This window comes from Littorina saxatilis, linkage group LG15 (assembly GCF_037325665.1).
Source record: "Littorina saxatilis isolate snail1 linkage group LG15, US_GU_Lsax_2.0, whole genome shotgun sequence".
NCBI classification, from domain to species: domain Eukaryota; kingdom Metazoa; phylum Mollusca; class Gastropoda; order Littorinimorpha; family Littorinidae; genus Littorina; species Littorina saxatilis.
This window is the reverse complement of record NC_090259.1, coordinates 41,269,660-41,293,786: the sequence shown is the minus strand read 5'-3', so window position 1 is coordinate 41,293,786 and position 24,127 is coordinate 41,269,660. Positions and strand designations below refer to the sequence as shown.

General features: G+C 41.1%; 1 protein-coding gene across 3 annotated transcripts in view; it reads left to right on the top strand.

Moving 5' to 3' along the window:
* Window positions 1-24,127, top strand: part of LOC138949331 (uncharacterized) — a 617,348-nt gene that overhangs the window by 445,447 nt on the left and 147,774 nt on the right. For all 3 annotated transcript variants that reach the window (XM_070321116.1, XM_070321117.1, XM_070321115.1), the window contains 2 exons: window positions 6,904-6,984; window positions 9,947-10,027. In XM_070321116.1, coding sequence (XP_070177217.1) covers window positions 6,904-6,984; window positions 9,947-10,027 — 162 coding nt within the window. The remainder of the gene's footprint in view (window positions 1-6,903; window positions 6,985-9,946; window positions 10,028-24,127) is intronic.

Here is a 24,127-nt window from a genome sequence, read left to right as displayed (position 1 = left end):
AAGAAGAAGGCACTAAAAAGAAAAGAAAATACAATTATAAACAACATGCCTTCTAAGTCACACATGACATAATACAAAGCATAAACCAATGAATGTATCATTTGTCAAAATAATCATGACAAATAATCATGACCCACCATCACTAGAATACTGAACGAGTCCCTTTCCACTGGCACCGTCCCCTCAGTTTTAAAAAAAGCTGTCATTAAACCCCTTCTGAAGATAAGCTCCCTCGACCCCAACGTACTTAAGAACTACAGGCCCATCTCAAACCTTCCCTTCCTTTCTAAAATCCTAGAGAAGATAGTCCTAGACCAGCTCTCCTCCCACCTCTCTGCCAACAACCTCCTCACTCCGCACCAGTCAGCTTACCGCACAGACCATAGCACAGAGACCGCAGTCCTTAGTATCCTCAACAACATTTTGACTTCCTTAGACGATAACAAAATTTCCCTGCTCCTCCTGTTAGACCTTTCGGCCGCTTTCGATACAATTGATCATGAAATCCTACTGTCCCGCCTTGAGCACACTTTCGGCATCCAAAATTCAGTTCTAAATTGGTTCAGATCCTATCTCTCAGACAGAACAAATTTTGTAATTGTAAACGACGTCCCATCCCAGGAAATCTCCCTCCTGTTTGGCGTTCCCCAGGGCTCTGTGCTCGGGCCCGTGCTGTTCATCATGTACACCTCCCCTCTGACTGACCTCATCGACAGACATTCCGTTTCCCACGAAATGTTTGCTGACGACACTCAGCTTCAGAACTCAGCGACTCCCTCAGAATACGCCCAGATGACCACCTCCCTTCAGTCTTGCATTGCTGACGTTGAACTCTGGATGTCCACTAACAAGCTTAGACTTAACTGTGACAAAACAGAAGCCATTCGTTTCACCAAATCCTCCCTCTCCTCCTCTCTCTCTCTCCCTCTTTATGTCTTAGTTTAGCAGGGACAGATTGTAAGACTAGGCGTGAGCCTAAAATCTCCATCCTTGAGTAATAAAGTTCGTTCGTTCGTTCGTTCGTTCGTCCCTCCTTCTATCACTTTGGGCAGCAGCACTATTGAATTCTCAGACTCCGTCCGTGATCTTGGCATCTTTCTTGATAGCGATCTCTCCATGAAACACCATGTTATGAAAGTCTGTCAGTCCGCTTACATCGAGCTTAAGAGAATAGGTTCTATCCGCCCATACCTTACCGAAGATGCCACCAAGACCCTTGTTTCCTCCTACATTCTGACTACGGAAATTCTGTTCTCATTGGCTGTCCTCAGTCTGTCATCCATCCTTTGCAGCGCGTTCAAAATTCTGCAGCCCGGCTTGTCTGCAAAGCCCCTCGGTCCCAGTCCTGTTCCCCCTTGCTAAAGAAACTTTATTGGCTCCCTGTAGAGCTGAGAATCCAATATAAGTGCTGCTGTATCTGCTACAAAATAATATCTGGCTCATCCCCATCCTACCTGTCTGACCTGTTCACACTCTATACACCCTCACGATCCCTCCGCTCCTCTGTAGACACTAGAATATTCCGTCTATCTTCTTTTAGTCGCAAACAGCACGGCCAGAGAGCCTTCTCCCATTCTGCTGCCGTTGCGTGGAACTCTCTCCCTTACTCTATCCGACACTGCCAAACATTCTGTTCCTTCAAATCAAACCTTAAAACACACTTCTTCACCCAGTATTTTGATTAATTTTATTTCAACATGGTGCATTTTTGAATCAGGTGTTTGAATGTTTGAATGTTTTGCCTGTGTTAGTATGCTTGCAGATTGTATTGATGTAGTGTTTGAGTTTTGTTGTTCACTTGTGTGCTGAATGCTGCTGCACATGCTTTTGCTTTGCTTTGTATGTATTATGTATGTTTGTCATTGTAAAGCGCTTAGAGAATGTAAAGCGCTCTATAAATCTCCCATATTATTATTATTATTATTAAATATAGACAAGTAACAATTCAGCCAAAATCCTGCAGACACAGCATTCTCTGAAAGAGAGTCTTCAGTGAGTTAAACAACTCCACAACAGCTAATGTCAAGGGAAGTAACCAACATCTTCCCTTAGGCCTAAGCCTTGCATAGGAAAATGCTTTACATAAATTAACCAACTGCATGAACCGCAACTGCAAAATAATTGTTATTATTAAGCATGTTCATCGCCATGAAGACACATCTTCATCGAGTTGAATAATAACGACAAGAATAAAAAAGATAACTCAGGCATGGGGTAAGCGCAAGCTCCCATGCTTCAAAATGAAGCGTTAGACAACAGTCTATTACTTTACAGGGAAGCGCGACTAAATCATATCGCTTTAGATTAAAAGTCTGTTATGCACCTATGCGACTGCACAAAATGTTAAGTTTTTATCAGTTGCAAAGTTCTTCTGCAGGCAAACGCCTTTAAAGTGCAACATGGGAATTAACAGTCAAAATTGTGCAGCCTGTAGACAATATCTTCCTATTGTCTGAGATCTTAACTCAGAAGATCTCTATCATTCTCATGCCTGAATTCATCAAACTCATGATACGAGTTCATTACCCAAAATATATGTCAACCATAATTCCCGTTCATCAATTGTAGGGGTTTCTGCGCCTAAATCGTAAATAGGTAGCTTTACGGGCCAATGGCACTGCGGGCTTAACTTTGGACTTTTAACCGACTACTACTCAGACTTTACTGATCTCCAGAAATAATATGTGATGAAAATGGGGAAAAAATCGCAACGATACATATGGGTTACGATACACTCGCGAGTTTTATGTGCCAGACATTATTTAGCCCAGTTGAATGCTAGTACTAGTAGCATTGTTCATTAGCTGTTTAGTTATGAACTTCATATTCCAGAAACGCACATAGCCAACAAAACAATTTCCATCTCTCACTCCAACTAAAGCGACAGTCAAACCAATAAACCCAAGATTTATCAACGAAATCTGAGAAAGGTTCGACTTACCTTACCGGACTTCATCGTTATAAAACTGTCCTTGTAAAAAGGAGATCTAACATAGGTCTGCTCGAAAATAAAATATTGTAAGATCGGCTTTTCTCATCGAAACGAAGCGTATGAGAACGAGTCTGCCTTACTTGATTCTTAATTAATTAGAAAAAAACACAGTAAACACCAAGTTTCAAAGACTTTCGGGCCACGCCCTTCTTCAGTGAAATGAATGAGAATGATTCTTACGAGTCTTTAATTCACAAGACTCTAAAACAACTTTAGAACAACTGGTCATCAAATATTAAAAGTTATTTAACGCTCAATTTCAGCGTCAAATCATGAAAGTAATTAGAAACTGATCTAGAAAACACATCTCTCCGATAGATCAAAATGGCGTCATCAACTCTGACGCGTGACCGGTCGGACATCGCCCGAGACCAAATCAGCGGCAAAATGTACATATGCAAACATCATAGCATCAAATGAAACATAAGAATAAAGCATAAGGAATGAATAAAGCATTAGGAATGAATAAAGCATTTAGTTACTTACAGATTCTCCTCAGTGAGCACACTTGAAACCTAAACACAAACGATCTGCGGCTGACGCCTAGTCGCGAAACACAAGAGCACAGGTTTCGGAAATTAAACACAAGTCGACCGCTTACAAAACCTCGCGTCAAACTACACGCTAGACCGGTTCGCGACAAATTTGGGCAGAGGTTCGACACTTTCACGGCGACAACACAATAGGAGCAGCACACAGCTCACTATCACAAATCGCATTGTCTGCTCTACTCTAATGCTCGCTCTTTTAAAGACAGTGGTCACTTCCGATTCCCTGTGGCGATAAGCCAATAGGGAGGCTACCTGGTCTAAGCCAACGGGGGGTGGTGTACCTAAAATTCCTGCCCAATGATAGGGATCGTTAAAGATGCAGAGAGCCGTGTCTGTGTTACACACCGGATAAGGCACATTAGATTACAAGCAGTTACAAAGCTGATACATAATACTAGCTAAAGGGGGAAGAGGGCCCTGTCTGCATTACACACCGGATATATTACAAGCAGTTACAAAGCTGATGCATAATACTAGCTAAACGGGGCCAGGAAAGTTATAGGATCTTACCACCTAGATTAGAAATGAATCCGGTTAAGAGTCTACTCTATGATAGTAAACACACTTCTTCGACCGGTTTACAACAATAAAGTACAGTGCACAACGACAACCAGGTATTATTTAGTCACTCCTTAGGCACTGATGGTTAGAGGTTACTCTGCTGCTTCTCACCATTTTAAGTTAGGGATTTCCTAGCACAAAGGGCAGTATTTAAAAGTAAACCCAATGTAACTAGCACACACACACACACACACACACACACACAGGGAATAGCTATAGACAGGGGAGGCAACTGGGTCGGGCAGGAGATAATCACACACAAAGAGACGGGGTACGCCACTTGGCTACACACAGCTTTTATATAATAGATAAAGCAGAGGTATTCACATCATATTCAATTAACAGTGTTATTCGGGGTATTCACAGCTTTTCTATATTAAACTTGGCCAACAAATTATTACAACAGTTATCGCACGCTGAGAAAAGCATTAAAACGCAAACCATTTTAGTTAATTTTTATATGCTCAAGAAAAATGGATGAGGCAATAGGAGCCTAAGTTTGAGGCAGATCCGAGTACTGGTTTACATTTGCTGAAGATGGGAACGCGCAAGAAAATGTATCGATCACCGTCCTTGGTAATGCGTACGGTAGCTGTGGAGATAAACTGCCCTTGGCCTGTGCTTCCTTCGCTGCGGGTCACAAAAGCGCAACACACCGAGCACAGCGCTCCGAGACAGGCAAGTAAGCACAGGCCCAGGACTGTTAAGCATCAGTCACACGCACGACTCAATCGTTGAGATTCAATCGCGCGATTCAGTCTCAAGCCGATCGCACATCACATCGTAGGCCATTGACCCGTCACACGGTGAACGATAGACGTATGATAGACGAACGATTGACGAACGATAACTCCACGCGAGCGGGGCGGAAGTGACGTGTCACAGTTGAACACGGCACACACGCTTTGCGAGAGCAGACGCTAATGTTCGAACATCGCTCTACCTTTCTGAAAAATACCTTTCAGCATTACGCCTTTGCGAGAAATAAAGTTACCAGACAGTTGCAATTAATGTTTCCCGACCGCTGTACGCGCCTAAAACGTCTCCTTTATATCTGAGTAAGAAACTGTTCTTCCAAAAAAGGTTTGAATCGACGAAGAGACTGTCCGCCACTGTCCGCCATTATTTTACGTCACGGCGTGAAGGCCGCAACGACGCGTTCTGATTGGCTCTGCCCCTGCGATTGACTGACGACTGGATCGCAGGAATAGAACAAGTTCTAAAGCTCAAAGCTACGAGGGAATCGCATGAGACTGAGCATGAGTCGCAGACTTGTCGTAGCTATTTTCCGCGACTGAGTCGCCCGTGTGACAGGGTAAATCGCGCGATTGAGTCGCGTGTGTGACGGCCCTCTAAGTCTCCACGGGTAGTGTACTCAGTACCACTGACAGTGATCGATAATTTGTCATGCGTGTTCCTATCTTCAGCAAATGTAAACCAGTACTCGGATCTGCCTCAAACTTTGGCACCTATTGCCTCATCCACTTTTTGCTTAGCATGCAAAGTCACGATTTTTTTAACCTAAAACCCTGAATTAATATGAATATTTGTTTAGCTCTTTCGGAAAAGTTATGTAATACGACCCGCTAAGTATACACATTCGCAAAAAGCAACTCAGATTTTGGTCACCCTATTGGTCATAACTTCCGAAATTTCAAAAGTAAATCATTGAGAACTTGAGCATATATGGCTCTTTGAGTGGAGGACCCCCTTTAAAAATGGCCGCAAAACGTGCATTTTTTTGCCTATGAAACGGTTGACACCTACGCCTTTGACAAAAGACTAAATAAAGACTAGAGAAATCAGGTGCATAAAACAAAATGTTCTGAACAGGAAATTAAATGGCCTTTCCAATGGTTGTCAGAAGTGTTTGGTTGTCAGGGAAACTCACAAGAAGTGTTAACAGAATGGAATGATTTGCACGGAACTATACAACCGCGCATTAATCGATCGCCTGCGCAGGTTGACTGGTTGAGTGAAAAGGATTCGATCAAACTTTCGCACAAAAACTCCTCTTTTCTTTGAATAACTGAAGAAAGGAGGAATAAAGAGGTTACACACCTCGTCTCAGTGATTATTAGAAATAATGGTCTCAGTTCATAGTCATGTAAAAGCTCGCTGAAGCTCGCATTTTTCATGATCCGCTAACTTCGACCATTATTTTTAATAATCACTGAGACTTGGCATGTAACCTCTACATAACACTCATATAACAGACAAGGAAGGCGTATTGACAGCTTATATTTTTATTTTTATTTTTTTTATTTTTTTTTTGCCAAGCACATCATTGTGGGGCTTTTAATGAATAACATGCATCCGTCCACTCACAATATATTTTCTTTCATCCTTCAACATTTACCACTCAAAAAGTCTATAGTATTAAAAATTCATGAAACAAATGAAAGGCATCTACGGATGTATAAATACATAATTGACCATTTCTATTATACTCATAGCAGGAGTATGTTTTGTTCATTTCTGGCTCTCTCCAGTATGTCTGTCTGTGTGTATGTGTGTGTCTCTCTCTCTCTTTGAATCTCTCTCTCTCCCTCTCTCTCCTCCCTCTCTCTCTCTCTCTCTCTCTCTCTCTCTCTCTCTCTCTCTCTCTCCCCCTCTTTATCTCTCTCTACCTGTCTCTCTCTCTCTCTCTCTCCCTCTCTCTCCCCTGTCTCTCTCTGTCTCTCTCTGTCTCTCTCTGTCTCTCTCTGTCTCTCTCTCTCTCTCTCTCTCTCTCTCTCTCTCTCTCTCTCTCTCTCTCTCTACTAAGAGTGTTTATTGTGTTTATTATGTTTACTACAGAACTGAGATTGGAGTCTGACTGTGCTGGGGCAAAGGCGGCACTCTGCGGGTCTGGCACATCGTGTGAGCATTCCAAGTGCAGTAAGTTCCTAACACATACATTGCAGACCGATGTCTTAATGATGTATTATACACTTCGACACATGCACAGCCTGGTGGTGACCTTACGTTAATTTGTTACTGCTTATATATGTATATATCCCGAGACAAACTTCGTACTCGAAATTCTTGAGAGGTTTCGTTCTGTTACTTTCTCCGGACTCATGTAGAGGTGTCAAGGCACAGGGACGGACACTGACTACTTGTCACTGAGATTTCCTAATATTTGATTTCAGTAAAACAACACCTAATCTTATTAGATAAATTAGTTGTTGTTGGTTTCACTCAGTAGGATGGCTCATAAGCATATCAGTTGAAGGTACGTTAAAAAAAATGGCATGAAGAGATATAAAAACATTTAGTCAATCTGTCGACATCAAACTAAAAGATCAACACCAAAAAAATCGATCATCGCCGATATTACATTTAGATAGTCTCGACTAATCACACCCAAAGACCGAGATGGGTGGTGTATGTGTGTGGGTGTGGATGTATGCGGGAGTGTAGAGCGATTTAGAGAAAACTACTGGACCGATTTTCATGACACTTCACATGAGAGTTCCTGAGTATGATGTCCGCAAACTTTTTTTTCTCCATTTTTCCGATAAATGTTTTTGATGGCGTCATATCCGGCTTTTATTGAAAGTTCAAGCGGAACTGTCACACCCTCATTTTTTAACAAAATTGGTTAATTGGCCAAGTAGTCTTCGACGAAGGCCGGACTTTGGTATTGTATTTCAGCTCGGATGCTTAACAATTAATTAATGAGATTGGTCATTAAAATTCATAAAATGTTGATTAAAATAATTGTTTTAGAAATCGATCCAAAACTAATGTTATCTAATTTTGCATCATTTCCTGATTCCCAAAACATATAAAAATGTTGTATTTAGATTATAAATAAGCTCAGAAAAGTTCAAATATGAAAATAATAATTCAAATTATGATTTCAGAAATCAATTTCAATGCTATTTTATCTTATGACTTGTCAGTTTCTGATTCCAAAAACTTATAAGTATTTTATATTTCGATTTAAAACAAGCTCAGAAAGTTAAAAAGAATAGAGAAACAGAACTGCATGCGCGCTTACCTGCTAAGCGCAACCGCGAAAGCTCTATACTGACTTCTCAATTTCACTGCCTTTTCCATGTGCGGCGGATTGACGATATACTATAGGGTCGTGGTGAAAACAAATGCAGTGTGTTCAGTTTAATTCTGCGAGTTAGATGAGATGAGTTACACGACTTGTTTTTTTTTTAGTGTTGCTGTTTTAGTTTCAGGCCGACAGATTGACTAAATGTTTTGTTTTTTATATCGCTTCACGTTTAGATCAAAATCAAAATCAAAAACACAAATCAACCACATCTGCAAAGCAACCTTTCTAGAACTCAGACGCATTAGCTCAATTCGCCACTTTCTGTCCACCGAAGCCACCAAAACGGTGGTTACATCATTCGTTCTGTCACGTCTAGATTACTGCAACTCACTGATCTGATCAAAAAACTTCAGCATGTCCAGAACTGTGCCGCGAGACAGCACACCATTCCCTTTCTGCAGCAGCTCCATTGGCTACCTGTTGAGGCTTGCATAAAATACAAACATGCAGGCCTGTGCTACACTGCCATGCACTATCAGACACCATCATATCTTTCAGACCTTCTTCAACTGTACAGACCCGCTCGCCCCCTGCGTTCCTCCTTACTCTCACTATTCCCGCTAATAAATTATGTAAAACCAAAGGCTGTCGCTTTTTTTCGTATTTTGCTGCTGTCAACTGGGAGTCCCTGCCCACTCAGATTCGACACGCCCCCTCATTCACTTCTTTCAAAAAACAGCTATAAACTCATCGCTTCGGTCTTCACTGCAACTAAGTAAACAATTCGTCCCCCTTACATTGTGTAGCAATGTAAATAGCCTGGCATATTTTAAGAGGTTTCATTTTAGTAGTTTGCTCTAGTGAGCGTTTATATGTGCCCGCACGTGCCTGTGTGTGTTTTTGTGTGTGTGTTTTTGTGTGTGTGTGTGTGTGTGTGTGTGTGTGTGTGTGTGTATGTGCGATGGTGTTTATATACTGACCAAATTTAATACATGTTTTGTATTGCCAGTAACCAACGATCATTTAATCCTTTAACTGAATTAATATTATTTGAATACACTAGACTTACTCTTTGTTTGCGAACAATATTTTCCTCGAAAATGTGCAGCTTTTCTCGGAATTCCTCGGATCTGAGGAGAATTCCCATGCCTGACGGTGTGCTGCTTCTGTTTTTGTATATATATATAGGTTATGGCCGAGACAGCTTCATGTTAGGCTGGTCTCAGTGAAGGGTCAGGTCAAGCTTATCTTGGACTTAAACGTTATAAATTCAGGGCAGCTTTAACCGTTGCAATCCAAGCTTGAGAATGTGCATAACTTGCACTTTAATTGAATTGCCGTTCGAGTTACGGAATTAACTGTACGTTTTATTTACGTGTGTCTTGAAAGGAAAACATCGGTGCGACGTTTTTAAGAACAAAAGTGACAGCTTTTAAGGGAGAAAAAAATGTGGGCCAAATCGTGCTTTTTGCATCAAACAAGAACACAAAAGACCAAATAACGCTCGCTTTTGGGACTCATTCTGTCATTGGATGATACTCGAGCCATTCTTTGCAGTAATACACGTTACTAGTATTTGACTAGTATTTAATAAACTGCAAGGACGGCACTAAATAGCGAGCTTTGAGTTCACAACGCTAAAGTGTAACAATACTCTGTTCAAGTATCTGTGCTATGCTAAATACACCAGCAATATAATCTGGAACACGACTGCGCCAGTGAGCGATTGGACTGTCAACTTCATCTGTACCAAATACTCATGTGTTTCAGAATATGAGCTTGAACATGACTGCGCCAGTGAGTGATTGGACTGTTTAGTGATCTATACTAAATACTTATGTGTTTCAGAGTATCTCTCGGGACATGACTGCGTCAACACGTCACAATGTATTTCAACTGCAGTGTGTGACGCTAAACTGCTCACATGTAGTGAGTACCAGTCACCATTTCCTGCAGAGAGAGAGAGAGACAGAGACAGAGAGAGGGGGAGAGAGACAGAGAGAGAAAGGCAGAGCGAGAGAGAGACAGGGAGAGAGAGAGAGGGAGAGAGAGAAAGTGAGAGAGAGACAGAAAGAGGGGGAGAGAGACAGAGAGAGGGAGGCAGAGGGAGAGAGAGAGAGAGAGAGAGAGAGAGAGAGAGAGAGAGAGAGAGAGAGAGAGAGAGAGAGAGAGAGAGAGAAAGAGAGAGAGAGAACCAGTCACCACTTAATGCACTGAGAAGGAGAGAGAAAGAGACGGAGAGAGAAAGAGAGAGGGAGAGACTGTCTGTTAAGCTGGTGGTGAATCCACTGCTACCCCCCATGACCCCCCGTACCTGTCCAATCCCCTCAGTATCTACGAGCCACCCGTTTCCCCACAACTCCACCGTATATCAAAGACCAAGACAATGAAGTTATGTAAAATATTTTTTTGCCAACAGATTCTAGCCCTGTGGAACACATTTCCAAATTCTGTCCACAATTTCAGTATTTCTTCTCCCTTTAAGGGGAGACACTGGTGTTAAAAGTGGTGTTTTTTTCGTTTGATAACTCTCAGGTCACAATTTGTTTTCGCATTAAAGTACTCAGTCCATCTCATGAGAAAATGTTAAAAAAAATATTCAGGGGGACCATCGGTTGTCATGGTAGCAATCCAAGATGGCCGCGAACCTGCCCCTTTTTTAAATCCTAAGGGTTTTACAAAACTGCCTGGAATTTTGTTTTGATGGTTGTTATTTATACCATAGAAACATTCCGAGATCTGATCAGAGGCTTTTTTGATTTCTCCAGTCATTCAAAGTATATCAATGATGAAGATGAGTGATGTTGATTTTCATGAAAAAACGCCCCCCAAAATGGTGTAACTTCTCACGAAATAAAGTTAACTAAACGCTCTGATCATTTCTGCGAAATAACACACTCAACATCACATTGTATGCAAAGTTTCAACAACGCAAGTTTATTAGAACAAAAACACTTAGGCTTTTTAAGTGACAAAAATGCAGTTTTGAAAAAAAATGACAAAACGTGAAGAAAATAGAGTGTTTGTCCACAAACGTTTACAAAACATAGAAAACAACATCGACTCTAAAATCAAGTCTGCTCACTTCCTCATTAAAAAAACAGAAACAAAATTAAACTATATTTAAACAAAAAAACTGCCAGTGTTCTGCAAGCACCAAATAACCTGTTCCAAAGTCACAGTGATCAACTCTCTTCCGAAATGTGCACGCTTCATAAAGTATGCGCATTCATAATTCCCAAATTGCCACCAGTCAAATACAAAAATATGCTGCTTGTCTCTGACCACTTTTTGTTCAACTAGATTGAAATAATCAGTGGTAATTCGACTGAACTGTGTTCTTTATAATTTATACTACAATATTTGGGTTGACGTCTGTGAATTGCCTTGCAATGCCATGGGCACTTTGGTACCTCCTCTTCGGCTTCCATCTCTGCATCTATAAAGACAGCATTAATTTAAAATCAATATATTGATGACGTCACAAACATGATATTCACAATAAAAAACACCACCACGACACACACACACACACACACACACACACACACACACACACACACACACACACACACACACACACACACACACACACGTGGGAAAAAACTACAGTATTGTTATGTGGTAAAATGGTATGTGTGCGCCTTTGTATGTAAATACTGACAATTAAGCAGTTATCAAATAGATATTGTATATGCGAATGGTGCAGAGGTGATTGATGGCCAGTGAATGGTCTAGAGTACAGCTATTGTACATGCATTGATTAGTACCTCTCATAATCGTTTGTTTTTCTATCTGTTAAGTGTAATTATTGTTTGTTTATCAATCTGTTATCTTTAATCATTAATTGTTTTTCAATCTGTTACCTGTAATCGTTGCTTGTTTGTCAATCTGTAACAGTTACCTGCAACAAGTGTTTGTTATTTCATTTGTTACCGATTATCTTCTTCTTCTTCTTGTCGTTCGCCTTTACACTTGGAGTCGAGTTACCGATTATGATTTTTGGTTTGTCAATCTGTTTCTTTTATGATTGTTTATTTGCTAATCTTTTACCTGTAATTATTGTTTGTTTGCCAATCTGTAACCTGTAATGATTGTTTGTCAATCTTTCACCTGCAATTATTGCTTGTTTGTCAGTCTGTTACATAAAGTTATTGTTTGTTTGTCAATCTGTTACATGTAGTCATTACTTGTTTGTCAATCTGTTACCGATAACTGTTGTTAGTTTAGGGCAATACCAGCGTCACTGACGTGGAATTCGCACAGAAAATCTGACATTATTCGCCATACAAATAATAGTCATGATGCTTTTATTAACTCAAATTTGTGCAGAGATTTCCCTAAACACGACAACCTTCCTACCCAAGGTTAAAAATGCTGAGGTAAAAAAAGCTAAGGGTACTAAATTTGAGTTTGAAAAAACGTCACTGACGTGGCAAAAATGCTCACCTGCATTTCACTCACAAAGCAAGATTATAAAATTCTATGAGATTAACGAACTAAATCATGTGATTTTGTTTGATCATAGTCAAGACATATCATGCTTTCTGAAAAATGAAAAAAAAATGTAAATATCAAATGTATCATTCCTACTAGCGGTTAAAAGGTAACGGGCAGACAAGTACACACCCTCAGAAAGATAAATGGCTCCTGCTTCTGGCTCAAAAACGTCATTCACATGGTTTTGTTTTGAGCTGTCATTATTTTGACGTTCTCCGCTGTCTTCTGGCAATTGTCATGGAGGAGATGCTTTTGGGAGGTCTGGGTTTCGCAGTTTAGTCGTTGAATGCTGAACTCGTTAGTAAGTTTGGGTAATAAGGTTCCTGCATAATATGTGACAGTGACAGTTCTGTTTGCAGAAAGAATATCGACAGCAACGGGACCTTGGTGGTCGCAAAATACAGCGAATAGCACTGTTTCTGCTTTAAAACACTTGCTTACAAATGTGACCCTCCACCACGAAATGAGTCGCATGTCACCTCGCGCGGTTCTGCGCTAGGCTTTATATAAGTGCGGGAAATGTCTGGTAATAGTGAGGGTCACCTTAGTCACAGGCTTATAACTCAAACAGTTTTCGCTCTTTTATAAAACGGTTATCACCACTGGATAGAGCATACAAAACTCTTTAGGAAAATATAAAAATATGAAAATCATGCAAAGGTGACATGCGACTCATTCTGTGGTGGAGGGTCACAAATGTAATGCGTCTCGTCATTTTGGTCTAAAACACGTTTTGTTTTGTGTGTTTTTTGCAATAATATATATAGACCTTTACGGGTTCTATGACACCCCTCCCCCCTCCTGGGGATTTTTGCAAACAATGATTTTTGGATAGCTTGGTCCCTAAGATATTCAGATCAAGTTGTTTGCATTCAGCAAAGTTATGCGTTTGGCACTGGTGCACTTACAAAGTTACGTAAAACTGAAACGCGACGCGTCACAAAAGTGAATTTGAGTAACCCTAATATTTCACCTAATATTGCCGCAAAATCGTGTTTAGTGGCACACTGATGGCTATGACATTGTTAACATACAATTCACCGTCATCTGCTTGATAGCAGTCGCAGAGTACCGCGTGCACTGAACAGTTGCGTGATACTGGAATGCGGTATACCGGTATCTCGCGACCAACACGAACAGTGGAGAAGCTCCACTGTTTGACTTCATCATTCAATCAGAGCTTGATTTTAGAAGTCTGATCACTCCGGGATATTGCCAACATATCACTTATCATTACTGATCATTACTGATTTGATTATCATGCCATTGGTGCATTCTCAGAATCACTGAAGTGTTCCACATCGAAAACAAGAACGAGTTGTACTGCCTGTTTTCTGGAGCACCAGCACCCAAGGACGTCGAGAACGATCTCCTCGGTGCTGACAGAGTTGGTGATGAAGCATACAGGCAGTTTGTTAAGGAACGCCTGTTGGAGAGAAGGGTCAGTTTTAACGTCCCTATAAAAAAAATCAACTTGAAGACCTTTGCAAAGACAGCCAAGTCTGTCAAAGTGTCAGGAAAATCAAAGAAGACCCACCAAATCACAGCAGAAAGAAACGTATTTTCCCAACTTGTTCTGCTCGCTGTAAACCACAACATCAGCATGGAGCGTGTACTTCAGTTTCCACTGGGGCCTGTTCCCTGGTCCCTGGCCATGTCTGATGGGACCCCAGCAAAGACTGACAAAGCAAAGCTACTGCACCTTCTGGAAACTGAATCCCACAGAGCTGAGAAGCCTGCAAATGACACCAACACATACGTTATCGACGGCAACGCCATGTTCCAGCAACAAGTGGCACTACCGACTACCTTCGGAGAACTTGCAGAACAGATCTTTGACCAGTTGCCCAAAGTGTCAAGAGTAGACTTCGTCACAGATTCCTACCGTCCAAATTCAATCAAAGGCAGTGAGAGAAACCGGAGAGGAACATCAGAGAAGCACTTGGTCAAAGGACCCGCGACGAAGGTCCCCAGAGACTGGAAAACCTTCCTGTCCAATGATGAGAACAAGACCAGTTTCGCGAGATTCCTTCTGGAAGAGTGGAAGAAGGATAACAAGAAGTATGCACCAAAACTTCAGGGAAGACAGGTTCTGTTCGTCTGTCAGGAGAAGTGTGTCAGGCTGACAACCGTCAACGGGCAGACAACACTGTCAGAAGAAGCGGAAGAACTTTGTTCACACCATGAAGAGGCGGACACCAGAATTGTCTTTCATTGCCTCCACATTGCAGCAAGTGTTCCAGATGATGCCAGAGTATCTGTGAGATCACCAGACACAGATGTGTTTGTCCTGCTCCTTAAGTTTTCCCAGACCATCAAGCAAACGGTTCTGTTTGACACTGGGACTGGAGACAAAAGAAGACTCCTTGATGTCAAACTCGTTGCTGCAGATACAGGGGAAGACACCTGTCAGGCTCTTCCAGCACTACATGCCTACACAGGTTGTGACAGTACCAGTGCCTTTGTGAGCAAGGGGAAGGTGGCAGCCCTAAAACTGCTGCAGAAGAAGGCAGAGTTTCTGGAGCCATTCGTGCGTGCGTGTGTGGGTGTGTGTGACCATGTTTGAATTTATTCGGATTTAGTTCTCTTTCCTTGTTTGTATTATGATTATGTAAGTGTAAAGCGCTCTGGGCTTGTCACCACGAGGTTTATGCGCTATATAAGTAATCGTTATTATTATTATCATGCAGCTTGGAACGTCCGAGTTGATTCCCGAGTCCCTCTTCAACAAGCTCGAAGAATTTACGTGCCGGTAGTATGGGTCACCCTCACTGAAGGACATCAACAAACTTCGTGATCAGAAGTTCCTTCAACGCTTTGACAGTGCAACCTCAACCCTCCTGAACAGCTACAGTGGCATTGACATGAGTCTTCTTCCACCTTGTAGAGACACACTGAAGATGCACCTGAAGAGGGTGAACTATCAGGCTTACATCTGGCTGTCAGCAGACAAACCAGTGGCCAACATTCCAGATCCAGAAGGACACGGCTGGGAGCAGGTGGACAACGTGCTGGAGATCGCATGGACACATGGCTTCTGTATGCCACAAGAGTTGGTTGACATCCTTGTGGAGACGCCACAGCAGGAAGCTGACGAAGACGCTGAGGAGGAGGAAGAGATTTTCTTTGATGAGGATGTTGACACATTTTTCGTCGATGAAGAGTAAACAGACGAGAAGAATTTGAGTTTGACAAATGTGTTGCAAAACTTCTGGCGATTTCAGGATATGAACCTTAACAGCTGATTTTCCTGGTGTTTTGAGGCCAATAATCTGAACTGCTTTGACCTTCTAAGCTATGGGCCTAAATGTCAACGGCAATCTCACTTGTATATTTAGTCTAAGAGGTTATAGAGATTTGTTTGTGCATGTTGAAAATTTTTAGTGTTCCCGCATTAATGTACCAAATGTAAAATGGCATCATCATCATCATCATCACCATCATCATCATCATCATCATCATCATCATCATCAACACTTTAATCAGCACCATGTCATGCATGATGACCAGGCTGCATTTTAACTTTCGTTCATCTTTTGTTTTTCCCTTATTTTGTTAAAAAAAAAATCGTCAAGTAGGTGAGGGAAACCATGGGCTTATTTATATTCTCTGTTTCATCTTTCCTATATTAAATAACTGTTGTGGATTTGAAAATTACCTTCAGACTTTGGTTATTTCTATTCCATGTCATCAAACACGATTTGCTGCAATATCAGGTGAAATGTTAGGGCTACCCAACCTAACTATCGTGACACGTCACATTTTAATTTCACGTAACTTTGTGAGTGCACCACTGCCAAACGCATCACTGTGCTGAATGCAAACAACCTGATCTGAATATCTTGGGGGTCAAGCTACCCAAAAAAATATTGTCTGGAAAAAACCCCAGGGGGGGGGGGGGGTGTGTTTCACTTCCTATGTGATGGACTAATAAGGAAACTAACGTCTCATTATCAGAGACTACAATCATTTATCTCAAGTTTGGGTCTACTTGGTTCAAAACGGTTGAGCAGATTGCGTGCAGCAGGAACCTGTTGCTTCTTTTGTTTCTCTGTCAGCTTATGAGGCATCCATTTGGCGGCAAACTTTGAAACTGAAGGACATTGTGTAGACTTGTATGGACTGTTCTATATGAAAGTTTAAGTCTTGCACTATATACTCGTATGTACACTTTTAAATCTTAGTTCTTACTTTTTGATACAGCAGCTACATTAGTCTCGTTTGTAGAGCTGTTCGGACGTCTTGTTGGCTATTCAGAGTTGTTCCCTTTTTTCCCCAGTTTTGATTTCCCGTTGTTTTTGTCAGATTGTAAATTATGTAGCAGCTTTGATTCATGTAACTTTCTTCACATTTGTAGAAATGTCTTTTGTGTCATTACCTAGCTACACTGTTTCACCGAAGAGGAGTTGTTCATGATGCTTGACATAAGACCCCGTTTTGAAGCATAACCCACAAGTGACGTTTTTTGATGCCTCGTCATTTATGACGTAGCAACCTAATGGCGTCATATCTGAGAGGTAAACCAGTTAAATGTTTGGCCTTTGAAATGATATATTACATTTAATGATCAGTTAAGTTACCTGAAACATTTATAATAGCGTTTTGATCATTTTGTTTGGATCAAAACTCGTACAAATCTCTCGGTTTAACTGCACTAAAAATTAAAAAATAAAGGACAAATTATCTCGTTTTTGTGCTCAGCTTTCTCCAGTTATAGGGAGGCCCACAGTGAAAATCTAAAATGGCGGCCACAGCCGTGAATTTTTTTTTACTTTTCTCTGCAGATTTAAAAGGCTAAATAAATATTTTGAAAACGTCAAACAACTTGCAAGGGTTTTTCCAGTTGTTGTTCTTTTGAATGATTGTTGGTATGTGAACGTCCTATTTTTGTTTCATGAGTAAAACAAGTCCCGAACTTGCCCCAAAACGCTATCTTCCGCTTCGGACTTCAGACGCGGTGTACAGGGAAAAAGCTATTTGACGTCGCGGCAAGCGGAACACTCGAAATCGTCACCCAAGTTCCAAGAGCGCGCGTAGGAAAACTATTTAAAGTACAATACTGAAATTTAGTGTGGCATAAGATCAACCCTTTGTTATGATGTATGTGGCAGAACGACTTATCAAAATGTTATTAACATCTTGAAAAAGGGTGGGTTCTGAACACAGTATTTTACGTTTTACACAGAAGTTTCTGGAAATCGCTCTTTTCTGTCAATAATTTTAAAAGGCCAATCTACCAGGACAATGTCTTATCTAATCAATATTTGCATTACTTTAACCGGGCCAACCGATTGAAGTGAAACAATATTTCAACTTTTGCGCCGTCCAAGGCCGAATCGCGTATGTTCTGAGATCTCGCAAGGAAAAAGTATTAGACGCAGTTTAATGACATTTTCCATACCATCAGATCAATCCTTTGTAATTATGTGTTTCGCAGAGCATCTCATAATTACTATTAACATGTTGTGAATATAGTTGATTCTGAACACAGTGTTTTTGTTTTGACACAGGCGTTTTTGGAAATCGCTCTTTTCTCTCAGTAATTTTAAAAGGCTAATCTACAAGAAGAACATCTTTTCTCATCAATACTGGCTATACTTTGACCGGGCCAATCGATTGAAATGAAGCGATTATCCAACGGCTGCGCCGCCGAAGGCTGAATCAAGTCATAATAGAGAGTGAAATGCTATTTGACGTCGCGGCCAGCTGAAACACTTGAAATTATCGCCCAAGTTCCAAAGATTCGTAAAGGAAAGGTATTCTTATCAGATGGATGAAATTTCGCGTGTCACACGATCACCCTTCTGTTATTATCTATTCAAAAAAGCAAATTACAAAAGCTTTTTGAACACAGTGTTTTTATTGTGACACAGGCATTTTTGGAAAACGCTCTTGTCTCTCGGCAATCTGAAAAGGCTAATCTACACGAAGAACATCTTTTCTCATCAATACGGGCTATACTTTGACCGGGCCAATCGATTGAAGTGAAGCGATTTTCCAAGGGTTGCGCCGCCGAAGGCTGAATCAAGTCATAATAGTGAGAGAAAAAGCTATTTGACGTCGCAGCAAGCTGGAACACTAGAAATTATGGGTGCGTATCGCTAGCGCTACGTGTCATTTGTGCTGCGTGTCATTTGTTCTACGTGTCATTTGTGCTACGTGCCGCTATGACTACGTTGATTAGTGCTACAAATAATTTTTGTACGAGTCGCTATCATTCGTTCTTTATCACTACGTGTCGATAGCACTACATCTTTTAGCGCTACGTGTCATTATCGCTACGTGTCGATACCACTACTTACTTAATGACGACTCTCTCTTTCTCACTTTTTCTTTCGCTCGTACCCGTTCTGGTTTGTGTGTGTGTGTGTGTGTGTGTGTGTGTGTGTGTGTGTGTGTGTGTATATTAGTGTGTTTGTGTGTGTGTGTGTGTGCCTGTGTATGTGTGCGTGTGTGTGTGTGTGTGTGTGTCTCAGTGTAGGTGTGTGTGTGTGTCTGTGTGTGTGACTCTCTATCTCTCTCTTTCTCACTCTCACTATTTCTCTTTCTCTGTCGCTCGCTCTCTCACTCCGGCTTTCTCTCTCTCTCTCTCTCTCTCTCTCTCTCTCTCTCTCTCTCTCTCTCTCTCTCTCTCTCTCTCTCTCTCTCTCTCTCTCTCTCTCTCTCTATCTCTCTCTCTCCGAGTTCGAGTTCGAGTTCTGTCTCACTCTCTCTCTTTCTCTCTCTCTCGTTCCATAACCTTCACTGTTTGTAAATGAATCAGTGCGCGCGCGCGCGCGTGTGTGTATGTGTGTGTGTGTGTGTGTGTGTGTGTGTGTGTGTGTGCGTGTGTGTGTGCGTGTTTGTGTGAGTGTGTGTGTGTGTGTGTCTGCGTGTGTGTCTGCGTGTGTGTGTATGTCTGTGTATGTAACTCTATCTCTCTCTCTCTCTATCTTACTCAGTCTCTCACTCTGTCTCTGTCTCTTTCTCTCTGTCTCTGTCTCTCTCTCTCCCACTGTGCGTGTGTGTGTGTCTCTCTCTCTCTCCCTCTCTCTCTCTCTCTCTCGTTCCATTACCTTCATTGTTTATTAATGCGCGCACGTGTGTGTACGTGTGTGTGTGTGTGTGTGTGTGTGTGTGTGTGTGTGTGTGTGTGTGTGTGTGTGTGTGTGCTTGTCATCTCTCTGGATATCTGTCTCCTCCTTTCTCATTGTCTCTGTCTCTCTCTCACTCACTCATCCACCCTTCTCTCTCTGTCTCACACACGGTCACAAGCACGCACACACACACACACACACACACACACACACACATACACACACACACACACACACACACACACACACACACATACACCACCACCCTCGTCTCGATTCCCCCCTCTATGTTAAAACATTTAGTCAAAACTAGCTGTGGAACTCACAGAATGAAACTGAACGCACTGCATTTTTTCACAATAACCGTAGTCCGCCGCTTGTGCAAAACGGAGTGAAACTGACGAGCCTGTTCAGCGCGGTAGTGGTTTCGCTGTGCTGCATAGCACGCTTTTCTGTACCTCTCTTCGTTTGAACTTTCTGAGCGTGTTTTTAATCCAAACATATCATATCTATATGTTTTTGGAATCAGGAACCGACAAGAAATAAGAGGAAATTGTTTTTAAATCGATTTCGGAAATTTTATTTTTATCATAATTTTTATATTTTTAATTTTCAGACCTTGTTTTTAATCCGAATATAACATATTTATATGTTTTTGGAATCAGGAAATGATGGAAAATAAGATGAACGTAAATTTGGATCGTTTCATAAAAAAATAATTTTAATTACAATTTTCAGATTTTTAATGACCAAAGTCATAAATTAATTGTTAAGCCACCAAGCTGAAATGCAATACCGAAGTCCGGCCTTCGTCGAAGTTTATTTGGCCAAAATTTCAATCAATTTGATTGAAAAATAAGGGTGTGACAGTGCCGCCTCAACTTTTACAAAAAGCCGGATATGACGTCATCAAAGACATTTATCGAAAAAAGAAGAAAACATCCGGGGATATCATACCCAGGAACTCTCATGTCAAATTTCATAAAGATCGGTCCAGTAGTTTACTCTCAATCGCTCTACACACACACACACACACACACACACACACACACACACACACACACACACACACACACACACACACACACACACATACACACACCACGACCCTCGTCTCGATTCCCCCTCTATGTTAAAACATTTAGTCAAAACTTGACTAAATGTAAACAAGTCGCGTAAGGCGAAAATACAATATTTAGTCAAGTAGCTGTCGAACTCACAGAATGAAACTGAACGCAATGCCATTTTTCAGCAAGACCGTATACTCGTAGCATCGTCAGTCCACCGCTCATGGCAAAGGCAGTGAAATTGACAAGAAGAGCGGGATAGTAGTTGCGCTAAGAAGGATAGCACGCTTTTCTGTACCTCTCTTTGTTTTAACTTTCTGAGCGTGTTTTTAATCCAAACATATCATATCTATATGTTTTTGGAATCAGGAACCGACAAGGTATAAGATGAAAGTGTTTTTAAATTGATTTGGACAATTTAATTTTGATAATAATTTTTATATATTTAATTTTCAGAGCTTGTTCTTAATCCGAATATAACATATTTATATGTTTTTGGAATCAGCAAATGATGGAGAATAAGATAAACGTAAATTTGGATCGTTTTATAATTTTTTTTTTTTTTTTACAATTTTCAGATTTTTAATGACCAAAGTCATTAATTAATTTTTAAGCCACCAAGCTGAAATGCAATACCGAAGTCCGGGCTTCGTCGAAGATTACTTGACCAAAATTTCAACCAATTTGGTTGAAAAATGAGGGCGTGACAGTGCCGCCTCAACTTTCACGAAAAGCCGGATATGACGTCATCAAAGACATTTATCAAAAAAATGAAAAAAACATTCGGGGATTTCATACCCAGGAACTCTCATGTCAAATTTCATAAAGATCGGTCCAGTAGTTTAGTCTGAATCGCTCTACACACACACACAGACACACACACGCACGCACATACACCACGACCCTCGTTTCGATTCCCCCTCGATGTTAAAATATTTAGTCAAAACTTGACTAAATATAAAAACACACCTCACACCAACAACAACCATGAAATAAATACGTGGTGAAAAGAGAGAGAGAGAGAGAGAGAGAGAGAGAGAGAGAGAGAGAGAGAGAGAGAGAGAGAGAGAGAGAGAGAGAGAGAAGGCGAAGGCGAAGGCGAAGGCGAATTTTTATTGCATCAAACACAATGTGTATGTACAAGGGGGAGAAATAGTTAGCATGTGAACAAAGTGGACTTGACCGTCCGGAAGCAAGGCAACTTAAAATCAACACCTAGCACAAGAAGTAAAAACAGAGAAGAAAAAAAAATACAGTAAGATGAAGACAAGGATTTTGGGTTGTACGATCATACCGGTCTATTTCACAATTGATTTTCTCTTTGTCTAAACGCGTAGAACACATAATTTGACAATGCAATCAGTCGTAATTTGTTGTCAGTCTGTAAAATACACAACGATGAGTTGGAGAACTGGTCAAGGTCAAAACAAGCACCAATGTACTTTTGACGGATTGCATTGTAAGCTGGGCATTTAAACAGGAAGTGGTTTTCATTTTCTTCAGTTGATTTACAAAATGTACAATTTCTGGATTCAGCGCACTCGGGATTATAGCGCAGTTTATTTACCTTCAATGGTGTAATGCCCAGTCTGAACTTTGTGTACATTTTGCGTATGTACTGGTTTTCAATGACACCCAGATACTTTTCTTTTTCAAGTTCTCCTTTAAACATCCTGTATACATCAAATCTCACACTTGTATCAAGTTTACAGTGCCAGTTTTGCTCAAAGCAGTCTTGCAGACGTTGCTGTAATGTTCTAATAAACGCACATTCCCTACCTACAGACCCGTTCAACCACACATCTCCAAATCCATTCATGCACAGGAGGCATTTAACTTGTGAGACCCAATTCTGTTTTCCCCTTTCAACTGCGTTTTTTAACATGATGTATGACATCTTTGCATATCTCGAATCCGGCATACAGTTAAGTCTCAACCAGTACTTTACGCTTCGGATATTTGCTAGGATTGACAAAGTGCATCTTCCAAGTTCCCCATACACCATCTGGTTTGGACTGTTTGACGAGATCCCGAGTAATCTTTTACAGGCATACATGTGAACCTTTTCAATCTGTGAACAGTCAAAACATCCCCATAGTTCTGAGCCATAGAGCAAGATGGGAGCAATTTGCGCATCAAATAATTTGAAAAATATGTCCATGTCGTGGCATCCTATATTCCATAAGACTTTAAAAATTTCAATGACACCTTGTTTGGCTCTGGTGATTGCGTCATTGAAAGAGAGATTCAAACGGGCTTGGGTTGTGAATGTCAGACCGAGATACTTGTAAGAGCTAGCACTTGATACTTGCGCGTTTCCGTAGAACCATTTCTCACTTTTGGCTAAATGACCACCGTTTCGAAAAACAACGACATTGGTTTTATTCATGTTTAGCCTTAACCCAAGACGCTTTGAAACGTTATGTAAGATGTTCAGTTGGTTTTGCAAACCCACTATGGACGATGATAGCAGTGCAATGTCGTCAGCGAACATCAAAAGAAACAGTTCGATCTCGCCGGGAAGCATTTGAATTCCGTGTCTGCCCTTACATATTATTTCCGAGGCAAGTTCGTTTATAAGAAACGAAAAAAGCGTTGGGCTCGCTAGACAGCCCTGCTTCAGGCCTTGTAGGCATTCAAAATAATCAGTATTGCCAGAGTTACATCGGACGCAAGAGAGAACAGATGAGTACATTGACCTAAGCATGTTAAACATTCTTCCTTTTACACCAATCTTTAATAAAACATTCCACAAAACATCCCTTTTAACGGTGTCAAACGCCTTTTGAAAGTCCACAAAAGCAACATATAACTTCTTTTTTAGTTGAAGCTGCTTGGTAACTGCTGCATAAAGAGTGAACATGTGGTCAATTGTGGAGTAATTTTTTCTAAAACCCGCCTGTGACTCAGAGAGAATGTTGTTTTCCTCAGCCCACGCTGTCAAACGGGCATTCATAATACTGGTATACAACTTGCTCACACAACTTAACAAAGAGACGCCTCTATAATTGTCAGGGTTCTCATCATCACCTTTCTTAAATATTGGTTGAATGATAGCCTTTGCCCAATCTGAGAGAGAGAGAGAGAGAGAGAGAGAGAGAGAGAGAGAGAGAGAGAGAGACAGACAGACAGAGAGACAGAGACAGAGACAGAGAGACAGACAGAGCAACAACAACCATGAAATAAATACGTGGTGAAAAGAGAGAGAGAGACAGAGAGAGAGAGAGACAGAGAGAGAGAGAGAGAGACAGACAGATCAGACAGACAGCCATGCAGACAATATATATACAAACTCACACGCACACACAGAGGGAAGTGTCTGCCGTTTGAACATGTAGTAGTGCTATCGACACGTACCGCTATCGAGACGTAGCGCCACAGTACAT